Below are 12228 nucleotides of genomic sequence, written 5' to 3'. Positions count from 1 at the left end.
CTTTGCTTAGGCTGCTGCCCCCGCGACCCGGCCCCGGATAAAGCGGATGAAGATGGATGGATGGATGGAAATAAAAACCTTTAGTCTATTTTCTTCTAATTGTGCTCAGCTTGAATCTGAAGAAAAAGGAGGAAAATAAAAATATACATCTATTTTCTGTTGCCTTCATTGTAGAGGGTGACTCTGTCTGTAAATAGGAAAATGTGTACAGTCATGAGTTATAGTGGGATTCAGCAGGTGGGGGAACACTAAAATTGGCTGTAGTGGCCAATTTTGTGGGGAAACGAATCATAACTCTAATATAATTTCTACTGAGAACTCCAGTCCTTAAACTAGCAGCAAGTCTAAATCTGTTTAATTTTCAGCATGTTTCACAATATGAAAATACATATTGTCACATGTAGAGACCCAGTATCTTCTTAAAACCTACTGAGCAGTACTTTCCTTTAAATCTAACCTCTCTTCTTCCTCTCCTGTCCTGTCTTTCTTATCTTTCACCATCCCCAAGTGAAGTTAGACCTTTCTTTTCTCTCCCTGCGAAAAACAGCAGCTGAACCTTTAGCTAGCAACACACTGTGCGACAAACTGCACACAAATAGTTTGTGTGTTTACTGATTTTTGTTGAACTGCATTTGAAATGACCTGACACTTAAAAAAACGTCACTCCCTTTATGCTCGCTCCTCTTCTACAGGGCTAGCTAGATGCTGAAGTACCGCAACACATGGACATGTGCAGTCATTGGTGTTGTGGCAAAAACAAAAGCCACCGTTCCACTTTCAACCCCTGACCTTGGCACACGCCATCTCTTTTTATGCAACATCCTCTGGTGATTAATCAACAAACAGGACTGCCTTTCATGTGATTCTGTTTAGGCTCAAATCGGTTTGATGTTTGGACGCTGGCAGTACCAAAATAGTAACTTACCCCCAAATGCATTAAACCAAAAGTAACACGTCTCTTTTGAAATGTAAAGAGTAGAAATTACAGATTTTCATTTAGAAATGTAGGGAGAAACCTAAAGTAGATACCTGAAAATTGTATTTAAGTATTAACTTAAATGGATTTAACTTCCCACGTCTGGGGGGGGGAATGATTCAATATTAGTATGTGTAAAAGTGTAGCCCTGCCTGCCTGCCTGCAGTATCTGGTATGACTCTCTTGTGAAGAAATAACAGCAACAAAATGTTTACAAAAATTGTTGATTGGTCCATGACATCGGCTTGGAGGAATTTTCGCCCATTCTTCCGTAAAGAACAGCTTCTATTCTGGGATGTCGGTAGATTTCCTTACACGAACTGCTGCCTTCCTCCATCATTTCTTGTGGATTAAGGTCAGAACTGTAACTCAGCCATACAAAGCTTTATTACTCTCCAACTATTCTTGGTACAATAACTTGTGTGCTCCGTGTCGTCATTTGGATGCGTGACCCACTTTCAGCTGAGATTCGGTTCACAGGCAGATCTCCTGACCCTTTGCCTTCAGAATTTCCCGGAAGAATACAGAATTCATTGCTCTGATGGAAAGCCGTTCTGGCACAGTCCCAAGCCATGATGGGCATTATGGTGCAAAGCAGCGTTTCCCTTCCTCCAGAAGCAAGCTTGTTTAAACCTCTAAGCTTTATTTTGGTCTGATACAAGCATTTCAAACAGCCTTCTGACTTGTCCTTGTGATCTTTAAGCAATGCTTATGCTATTGTCTCACTCCCACAGATATTCAAGGAAAATAATTATTTACAAATATAAAAGAAGCAGCCCTCTCACATCTGACTGCTATCTCACTGTCTGGCAACGCTTAACTGTAATTTAACACTCACATTAACCGATACTTCTTAAAGTTCACATCGCCCCTCCCTCCTCAGATATGCTACAATAGACAATTTCTCTCAATAATTAATAGCTCGATTTGGCATTGTCTGATTTGTTAATTCAGCTTTTTCTTTTTCCTTTTTTAAAAAAAATCTACTTTTAAAATTTGTGCTAAAATCTGGTCAAGTTTTAGAGAATATATGTAGAAAACTAAAGGGTAGACAAACTTTGGAGCACCACTGTATAATTAAACTAGACAGTCATTTTGTGCCAAGAAGTGTCACCTAGGATTTCTATGCCAAGAACATTTTCCTCACATCTCTGTTGGAAGTAGTTCTGCTGAAGTGAAACAAATGCCAGCTTTTTAAAACTTTACTGTCAAAACAGCTTCCTGAACACTGTGTGTATGCTTATATACCTCAGACAGCTCCCATGTGAAACACAAGCACTGCTGAGGGCTGTAATCTTCAGTGACAAACCCCCACCGCTGCTGCCTGATGAGTTTTAAGACCTGAAGTGATGTCAGAGTCACCTGACCTTGACAAATTGAAAGGTTGCACAGAGAGCTTGTACAAAACTGCAGAGCCGGCCAGAACTATGCTTCGTTGATATTTATAGGGAATCTGTTGGTACATCTCTTTATATTTTACATGCAGCATTTGAGCATAAACAGATGAACTTTTCAAAAGTTACTGACTATACCTTATAATTATATAAATATGAAGGACTAGTTAATGGAGCTGTGGTAGTTGGACAAATGTTCCTGTGTACTTTTTCTTGGACTGCAGTGAACCCATGTTTCAACAGTGTGTCACATTTCACCAGCTGCTAGCAACATGTATTCACAACATTCATTTGGGTCCTGAGAGTTGCATTCCACACTGTACTTACATTTTTGGTAACTCCCTTAATATCTGGAGTCCTACTGTGATCTTATTTATAATGTCTAACATATGCATGTCCAAGGTCATAAAGTTTTATTGTTTTTAAGCTTTAAGTCAAATATTTAACCTTGTTAACCAGTCCGTGTGCTTTTTCATACATGAGAAAAAGTACACAGTCATCGAGTCGAAAGTTTTACCTATTAGGAAATAATAAAGCAATTACAAGTCTTACTTACGAGGTTCTAAAATGATTTAAATACAACCTCAGATGAAAATGAATCAATCACATGTTACACCATGTGATTGATTAGCAAAGAAATCTGCCAAAAGCACCGTGTGAAAAGCTAAATAAGCTTAACGCGCTTGATTAATCAGAAAGTGTGAGCCCCTCTGTAAAGGCACAGGTTTTAGCGTTACACGATGGCAAGGAGAAGAGACATCAGCAGTGATCTCAGTGAACAATCGTTGTTGTCCACAGGTAACCAAAGGAATCAATGCCATCACCATTAGCAACATACTGGAAGCTGCCTGATGACGTGGGCAAGCTGAATGTTTTTTTCCCCCATTGTGCCTTTCATCGTTTCATTTTAGCTCAGTTTAAGGATTTTCTGCTCGTTGTTTTACCACGTGTGTCACAGTAAAACAGACAATGAAGCATAGGAGAGAAAAGTTAAGTGAAGACAATGTTGCCTTCATTATATTCTGTAAGTATAATAAAAGCACCGCGTCTAAATCTGTCAAAATGCTGTTTGTGGTGACAGTTTCAGTTTTAAACAGGGAGCCATTGCCCAAAGTGCTCCAGAAACTGTTGATGTTGTTTCTTATGCGCTCTGTGACCTTGTCTCCCTTGACCTGCTGGAACAGTACCCTGTTTTGATCAAGACCTCCTGATTTATAATTTAAGCACTGGCTTTTTCTCATCTGTGTAAGAGAGTTCAGTGGGGTGCATCAGCACACATATACACACACATATATGCATGCATAGTTAGTGAGGCAAGTATAAAGCATTTTATTGCAAGATGGTATTATTTATTTTTTATCGAATTCTGATGAACAGAGATGACTCTTCAGGGGTTTAAAGTCTCTCTCGGGATGGATTTAATGTCCCCTAAAGACATTTTAATGGTTAATGGTTTTCAACTTCAAAGGAATCATGTATGTTGATCTGACCTCTAAAAGGATTACATCGGAGTCCCTTGCACCACTGCACATGCTCTCTGATTTAAATGCATTCAGTGCAATCAAAAATTAAGACTGTTCTCGCCTTCACAAACTCTTTCCTTCATTTCCACTTAAAAGAAGTTTTCATGGTTTGCATCCACGGGTCTCATTTGGGGAGGGGTGAGAAAAACAAAAGACTTTATAGCCCATAGTAAGTAGAAGTAGTAAAAAGTATGATACCTACCAGAACATGGACTGATGCCAGTAGGGTTTGCTGGCTCCCGTCATGTTCTCTCCAGCTAGTCTACCACTCACAACAGCGTGATCGTGGTGCTCCACACGTCTGCGACCCAGTCTGATGTCATAGAAACACGCAGCATCTCCTGCCTACATCAACAAGAATCGATTGGGAACATGCAGTATGGCTTAGATTATGCAGTTTTTATTTCATGTTAACAGGCACTGACAATATTTTCCTAAAACACAACATTACATTCAAAATAGGACATTGGCATTACACTACAATTTTAATTACACTGTTTTATATTAGGACTAAGACTTGATTGAGCCTGAAGAGGGCGCTTTAATCAAAAAGAAGACAAAATCATCATTGTGCATCGGTTGGTCAAAATGTGGTGGTTTTGGTTAAAACAAGCAATAACAATTATTCCTGTGTCCAAAATGATCAGTGAAACTAGAGGTATGAGCACAATGGGATAATAATTAAGTTAAGACTTTCCCACAGGTTTGAAATTTCTACAAAAGTACTCAGCATTTTCTAGGACTTTATAGGCAAACCAGCAAAGCACAGCACAGGAACTTTTAAAGAGGGATTTTTAATCACAGCTCTTCAGGATCTTGTTAGCAGAAAACATCGTATGAACATTAACTTACCACCCAAATATTGGACCTCGCTTGCAGCTCTGCGTTTACCCGGTAGCCACCAAAGTCAGAGTCCACCTCCAGACCTCCTGAATTAGCAAGGTCAACATTTGGCTCTAGGCCAACAGCTGTAACAATGTGATCAGTTTTCACCTACAAAAATAAAACAATAGATAATAAGCAGCTTATAAATAAATTCAATGTCCTGATTCTGTCAGAGTTTGTGTAGAAATCTGAACCTACCAATCTACCATCCTTTAGATGGATTTCTAATTTGTCATCTTTGCAGGTCACAGACTTCACCAAAGCTTCTGAAATAATCTTTACACCCTCTATGAAAACAGGCAAGACATCATAATATAATGAGACACATAAAGAACATTTTTTGTCTTTGGAGACTTATATGAAATAAAGTTGGACCTTTCTTGACTTTTTCTGTTGTCCAGTTGCTCAGATACTCGGGTAGCACTTTTCCCATGTTACCCTTCTCAGGGAACATCTGTATCACCTCCAGATCTGACTCAGTAGCTAAAAAGAGAAAGAGGAAGAACAACAACTAAGAAAAGAGTTACTTATGCTGGACATCAGTGTTCTTATCTACTCTGCTAGTTTCTCAGCTCGTCATCTGTTCTTACATCTCCTGCCAAGGGCACAAGCCAGCTCGCTGCCCAAGAAGCCACCTCCAATGATAGTGATGGATTTTACATTCCTCGAGACCTTATCCAGAGATCTGAAGTCCTCAATCTGTGGGAAAAACAAAAAACAAAAACTGAATTTAGAGCAACAGTCAGATTTTTTTTATGTAACACAGTAAGACTTCTGTCTGGAAAATCTCAATGCTTGTAATGATCTAAATCAAAAAAGACAAAACTTTTTTATTTTCATTTTAAAATAGTTAATATTTCCTTCGTGGTATGCCTTAACACTCACTCCAACAAGCTGTATATACATACTATCAGCCACAGATGGTTAGAGTGAAACATCTCTACCACCCCCTTGTGGCTACACACTGACCTTGCGGAACAAAGTGGTTCTCCTCATCACTTCCTCTCCTGCTCTTTCAATGACTTGGAGATTTCTTGGCACACCACCTGAGAAAGATAAAATTAGCTTCTACCAGGTTTAAGTGACAAAAACAGACAAGAAATAAAACAAGGGAGTTTACCTGTAGCAATCAAACACTTGTCATATGAAATCTCAGTGTCATCGTCCAGTTTTACTTTGTTTCCTCTCACATCCATGTGAACCACCTATAAAAAAATAAGTATACCTCATGAATAACTTCTGCTTTCCAGGTTTAGACATCATAACACATAATGCTTGCAAATCGGTCAATATAATTACTTCTGGTCTGAATACTTCACTTTTATTCAATATAATTTTATTCATATACTGAATAAAATTATGGAGACTGAGGAAAGAAAACCATAAATCTACCTTTTTCCCAGTGAGAACAGCCACTCCTCCATTTTCTACACTATCCAGCTCTTCTGGGTTAATGTAGAATGATGACGGCTGGAAGTAGATGCTAGCAAATAAATACAAAAGTATTAAAATGACTAAACCACTGAAAAAGAAAAAAGCTTCTCAGAAATGTTTATAGAGTACACATTCCGTTTTTTACGACAATACCAGGTGTTTAAAAAAAAAAAAGTCTATCACCTCTTTGTAGAGAAACTGCAAGATTTGTTTTGTATTAACATTTATTAAAGGGAAACAGCAGTAAAATAGAGACGTTAGTAACAACCAAATGTTATAAGTAAGATCATCAGGGATGTCTCAGTGTTCCTGCAAATTTTAAAGATCAGAATGACTGCATTTCAGACAGAGCAATGTTGAAATAATAAATTATAAGCAGACATTTATAAACAAGCCATGGATACAAGTTTGGTATACAATAGCACAATAGCACATTATTATAACATTATTATAACTGTTCCAAACATTTTGCTGCACACTGAGCCTAAAGAAGTCTCTTTAGGCTAAATTTGGGTGACAGTGCAGTGCTTAGTAATGTCGCCTCACAGCCAGAAGGTTCTGGGATTGAACATCTAAGCTTGGCAGGGCCTGTCTGTGTGGAGTTTGCATGTTCTCTGCTGTGTGAGTTCTCTCGGGGTACTCCAGCTTCCCCCCAGTCCAAATACAGGCCTGTTAGGTTCACTGGTGAATTCAGTCTGAAGTACGTGTGAATGAAACCTTGACTGGTTCTCTGTGTTAGCGCTGTGATAGACTGGCAACCAGTCTGGGGTTAACCCTGCTTCTCGCCTGAAGTCAGCTAGGATAGACTCCAGCCCCAAGTGTCTAATAAAATGAATGGATGATATGACGGCAATGTTACATTTGGTAAAGGTCTACTGTACGTTATCATAACTCTCTTATTTATTTGCAATACATGCATCCATCTATTTCCAGCTGTTTCCATCTAATATCAGCAACTCATTACTGTGGGTTAAATAATTCATTGTACAATGTGAATGAGGTTAACCAAGTTCTTTCACTGGTACAGCCTTCATTCAATTCTCTCTGTGCTGGAAGTTAGACATAAACTGCCTAATACAATCTGCAAAATTAACACCTATTTTTAAGGAAACAAGATATTTTAAGACTTAATTTTGCCTTTTTAAAGAACAATGGAAGCCCTGTGTTTAAGTCTGAAGAAGGCACAATAGTGCCAGAGGAAGCTTGAATTTTTCACTAATGTAGCAAGACACGGCCGAGGACAGACAGATGCTGAGACAAAAGAACTGAGAGCACTAAGGTTAAATAGACCAAACACACCTCCTTTCTTTTCCGTTCCATTGTTTGAAGCGCAGAGTTTCTGTCACACTGGGATCATCAGAGAACCACAGCTCTTTAGAAAGAGGAGGTCTCATATATGGAAGGTCTGGCTCATCAGTCACAATTAGTACCTGGCAGTAAAAAACAAACAAACAAAAAGACTCATATTTACCAAATTCAGGTACAATTAAACAAGTAACAAAGAGAATTCAAAGTGAACATGGGGGCTTTACTGACCTTGGCACCGGGGTCTCTGGCTCGAATAGACCGAGCAGCAGCAAAAGAGGCAGTACCTCCACCAATGAGGAGATAGGGGGCATGTGAGGGCAGCTTGAGAGAGGCAGGTGTGAAGCCCACGGCTGATTTTCAGATGGAAGAGGAACAGCAAGCACAATTCAGAGTGAAAGTAAGACAAAAGAGGCTCAGTAACTGTCGATTCCACTCCCTCACTGGTTTCGTCAGTGCATCTCTGAATGCTATCTTTGTGGCTATTTTATCTGGGGCTGTTTTTAATCTTACTTACATGGCAGCAAATGAGGTATCATTTGCAAAATTCTCAGCTTTTCAATATAGACAGTACGCACAAAAAAAAGAGAGATGATGAAAGTATGACACACGCAAAGAATCTGTTGTAAAACACATCACCTCAATTTAACAACTCCAACAACATATTTTTAACACGTGGAAATTTGCTTTGCCGCCTGCCTGCTTGCACTGACCTGCTTTTGCCAGTTGATGTCATCATTTCTAATACCCAAGCATATAAAGCCTTGCATGCTCTAGATATTTTTTATATTGCTTAACATGCATGGTAGATGAAGAGGAAAAAAAAAAGTATGCAGACAACCTGAAGGCAGTTCGGTTGTTTCACTGGTGGCTACTGCTTCAGTGCCTGATGCTGGAGGGCTTGGCTCCTGGGATGAAGGAGCTGTTTCAGGTTTTGGCTCAGTGGTGGCTGAGAGAGAACACACAGTTAAAAATAACTTTGAGTAACATTCAGCATATAGAGCAAGAGACAATCTGGTTTGTGGTTCAGTGAGAGATTTAAAACAGTCTCCAATTCAAGTACAGTCTGTAACGCAGTTTGTTTTAAAGCCTCAAAATCTGCTACTTACATGGAAAATAAAGTCAAAGCTAAACCATGCGCTATGGAGTCAGCTGATTAAAAGGCTCTTCTAACACCTTTAAAAACAAATTCCTTTAAAAAGGTGTCACTGCGAACAGCATTTAAGCGCTGCACTTAAGAGGCCTGGAGGAGATCTGTTTAAATGTGTCAAGGTTACAAAGCTTTACTTCCTATTAGTTATTAACATAAGTGGAGTTTGATCAGTAACCGACTACACAGACATGGCAAAGAAATCACTCACCTTTTGTCTCAGTGGTTTCTACAGCTAAAGGACAAAAAAAAAAAATCAAAAAGTGAAATTCAGAAATTTCTCAGAGGTTAACAGTAAAGGTGAAAGTTGTCTTATTAACCAATAGTTCCTAAAAGCTGCTCACCGGGAGGCTGGGGCTGGATGGGTGTGACTGATTCTTTTGCAGCTGCTTTTTGTGATCTGGACGAAAGTTCAGTGATACGTGCCTGATATCTTTGCTGGTCTCCTTTCATATTATGGTACGCCTGTAAAAAACAGATAAATTGACTAAGTTTAGTCACTGACAACTTCAATGATTGCTTCATTTTGTCAAGCTGTCCAATTTTTCCAGTCAGATCTGGTGTCAACGGTTATCTTTCGGTCATGAGCAAACAGGCAGTGGAGGCCTTTAAACTAGGACTGGGTGATATAGCCATTCAACCATTTTCTTAATTACTTGCACAATCTGGGATATGCTGAGGCAGTGGAGTATATCCTAGCTCACAGAGGGGATCAGGCGAGTTACAACCCAAACAGGTCACCAGTCTATCGCAGAGCTAGCACAGAGACAGACAACTGCACACACACGCGCATACACTCATATCGACACCTACAGCCAAATTAAAAATCACTAAATAACCCAACATGCATGTCTTTGGACTGTGGGAGGAAGCCAGAGTACCCACAGAACCGACACTGGTAGAAAAAACGCAAACTCCACAGAGGAAGGGCCCAGCTGGCTGTCAGAATCTGCTGGAGGTGACAGCAGATCACTCCCATCACGGTTGTTATACTGATTTTTTTTTTTTAATCTATCCATATAACAGCTCTGCTATTCAAACAAGCTTAAGTAAAGCCAACAACTAATAATTCATACTCTGAAAGTAAACATTAACTTCATGCATCTGTGAAAACAATCAAAAGGTCTTATTTGCTAAGATGACACGCTACAAAAACATGTTCTTTTAAAAAACACCAGACTCTGTTGACAAAAACAGTAACTTTTATTTACAGAAAACAAAATTTGGAGGTCACACTGCGTGACTTAAGTGTTGTAATGTGTTATGTGGGATCAAAACTCATCGACTAAAAATTCAAAGTCTCGGAATAACACAAACTAACAAAGCAGCCATTGCAGCAGTGGTCAAACAACTTCTGTGTTGCGTGAAGTAAAATTACTAATTTTGTTAATGGAATCTGGTGGAGAGTAACAACTTGGTTTCTTTTCCAGTGAAAGCTGTACTTTCAGGTGGCTAAAATCCACGTCGCTGTTGACTGTGTCTACAGCAGTACATGGATTTTAGTTTTTACTCCGAGTAACACGGTGACTGTGGATCTGAACCTCATACAGGCTCACTTCAAAGAAACTGAACCATCCCTACTTAACAGAACATAAACCAGCTGCTTTTAACACTGCCTATTAAATAATGTTGCTTTTATATGGGGGTGGCTGTAGCTCAGGAGAGCAGGTCATCTACTGAGCTACAGCCACCCTGTGGAAGGCTGGTGGTTCGATCCCTGGCTCCCCCAGTCTGCATGCCAAAAGACCTTGGGCAATATACTAACCCCAAGTTGCTCTCCAATGCATCCATCTGAATATGGATCAGAGTATGAGTGTGTGTGAATGTTAGCTAGAAAGCACTTAAAGCATAGAAGAAAGTGCTTGTGTGAATGGGTGTGAATGGATGTTAATGGGTGAATGTGGCATGTTGTATGTTTGAGTGTTCCGGGAGAGTAGAAAACCGCTATATAATAATCAGTCCATTTACCATATAAACTACAGAGATATGCAGGCCTTCTAAATATCTTGTATTGGCATTAAGCATAAAAATATAGATTTGTTTTTCTTTTGTCCATATTGCTCAGCCCTTAATGTTCAATTTACAGAAATAAACCTCAAGAAAAGGGGTGGAAAATCATTTCTCCAATTAATAAATTTGCACACTCTCTCTATGATGATAAACCAAGCTTACTCACATATGCCACGCCACCAATGGAGGCTGCTCCAACCAGGAGGGCATACTTTAGATTATCCCCACCACCCCCTGGCAGCCCACTGGACATGTGAGCTGTGGGTACATGTGTTGGTATTCTGCCATTGTTCAAACCTGAAACAGTAAACCAGCACACACATGATTAAACACTGATTAAAACTACAGCACTCTTAATTATGTTCACAAACGTTACTAAATCAGGGTTCAGTCCTGCTTCTAATAAAAAGAAATTGCCAAGTAGCTACCTGTTTAATACACGCTTAATACATCTGTGGATGTTGACAGTGGAAAAGGACTGAGTAAATATATGCTCCTGTGCTTGCCCTCATCACACCTCTAGGGTTTAAGAAAGCGCCTTAAATTACTTTTCTATAAAACAGAGACAATGGCAAACCTATCTGACTTGCGTTGCAGGTGTTATTCCACTCTAAGAGTAATAGGTATAACGTGACATATTATTATGAAGATTAATGTACATTCTAGCAATCTACATACTGCACAGGACTGGGCTTATCTTTTCTGGGTCATCAGAGACTGCAAGACCCCATGATTCAAATCCAACACTGGGCCCTTGCATACGCTACAAAGCGTAAACGGGCACAGAACATGGTGTAACACCTGTACCAGCACTAGACACGTGAGAAACATGCTTGCTGACGTTATCAGTTAACGTTGGCGCTTCAATCAATGAAATGAGGTGCAGTTTAAGTTAGGTCGTTACTGAAATTCCATCTTGCGTCGTTAACGTTTGCTAATTAGCTGAGTTAGCATTCTAATAACCATCCAAAGGTCGCTGAAATTTACGTGCGCTAAGCTAACAGGGCTACCTCCCTTGTGGGTTCATGTTTTGCTGCTGTGTATTATCATGCTACAGGCAGTGCATGATCAAACCGAGGTCAGCTAAAAGGAAGACAAGTTACTGTAACTAGATACTTACCTGCTTTTCTCACATTCTGCCGGCACAGAGTTGATGAAGTTCTAGCCAAAGGAGCGAGCTTTTTCCACACAGTCCTACATTTCAGCATTGTGGCTCAGCTCCCGGTTTACTCGCAGACTTGTCGGATAAAAACACAAGCCGGTTTACCCTTAATTTAATTCCAACAGCCTGCAGACACTGACAACTAGCTGCACAGCACCACACACCAAGGCCAGGGACAGGTCATACGTTTCTGAGGAATGATGGGTAATTGTAAAGACGGTAAAGACGCCTAAGATTGGTCGCCCCTAAAAAAGAAGAAGAAAAAGAAAGATGGCGTCGCTCCTGACATGAATGACAGCAACTCTGTTATCGCAAGTAGCAGCTATACTGAACTCTTTCATTCAAGGCTCTTTGGTAATTGCGCGAACCCCCTTCTTGTTCCTTTCTTA

At 39.8% G+C, this 12228-nt stretch overlaps 1 protein-coding gene across 1 annotated transcript in view; it reads right to left on the bottom strand.

The window, feature by feature from the left end:
• Positions 1–12164, bottom strand: part of aifm1 (apoptosis inducing factor mitochondrion associated 1) — a 15131-nt gene extending 2967 nt beyond the window's left edge. Inside the window, exons 1-15 of the mRNA XM_005737855.1 lie at positions 11798–12164; positions 10844–10974; positions 9012–9132; positions 8879–8902; positions 8359–8466; positions 7749–7870; positions 7512–7642; positions 6171–6261; positions 5899–5983; positions 5748–5824; positions 5369–5477; positions 5154–5261; positions 4977–5065; positions 4746–4886; positions 4096–4238 (exon numbers count right to left, since the gene is read on the bottom strand). Coding sequence (XP_005737912.1) covers positions 4096–4238; positions 4746–4886; positions 4977–5065; positions 5154–5261; positions 5369–5477; positions 5748–5824; positions 5899–5983; positions 6171–6261; positions 7512–7642; positions 7749–7870; positions 8359–8466; positions 8879–8902; positions 9012–9132; positions 10844–10974; positions 11798–11885 — 1568 coding nt within the window. The 5' untranslated portion in view covers positions 11886–12164. The remainder of the gene's footprint in view (positions 1–4095; positions 4239–4745; positions 4887–4976; positions 5066–5153; positions 5262–5368; positions 5478–5747; positions 5825–5898; positions 5984–6170; positions 6262–7511; positions 7643–7748; positions 7871–8358; positions 8467–8878; positions 8903–9011; positions 9133–10843; positions 10975–11797) is intronic.
• Positions 12165–12228: the final 64 nt, after the last annotated feature.

Source organism: Pundamilia nyererei, unplaced genomic scaffold (assembly GCF_000239375.1).
Source record: "Pundamilia nyererei isolate P.nyererei 1_Seehausen unplaced genomic scaffold, PunNye1.0 scaffold00080, whole genome shotgun sequence".
Lineage (NCBI taxonomy): Eukaryota > Metazoa > Chordata > Actinopteri > Cichliformes > Cichlidae > Pundamilia > Pundamilia nyererei.
This window is presented reverse-complemented; position numbering and strand designations above follow the sequence as displayed.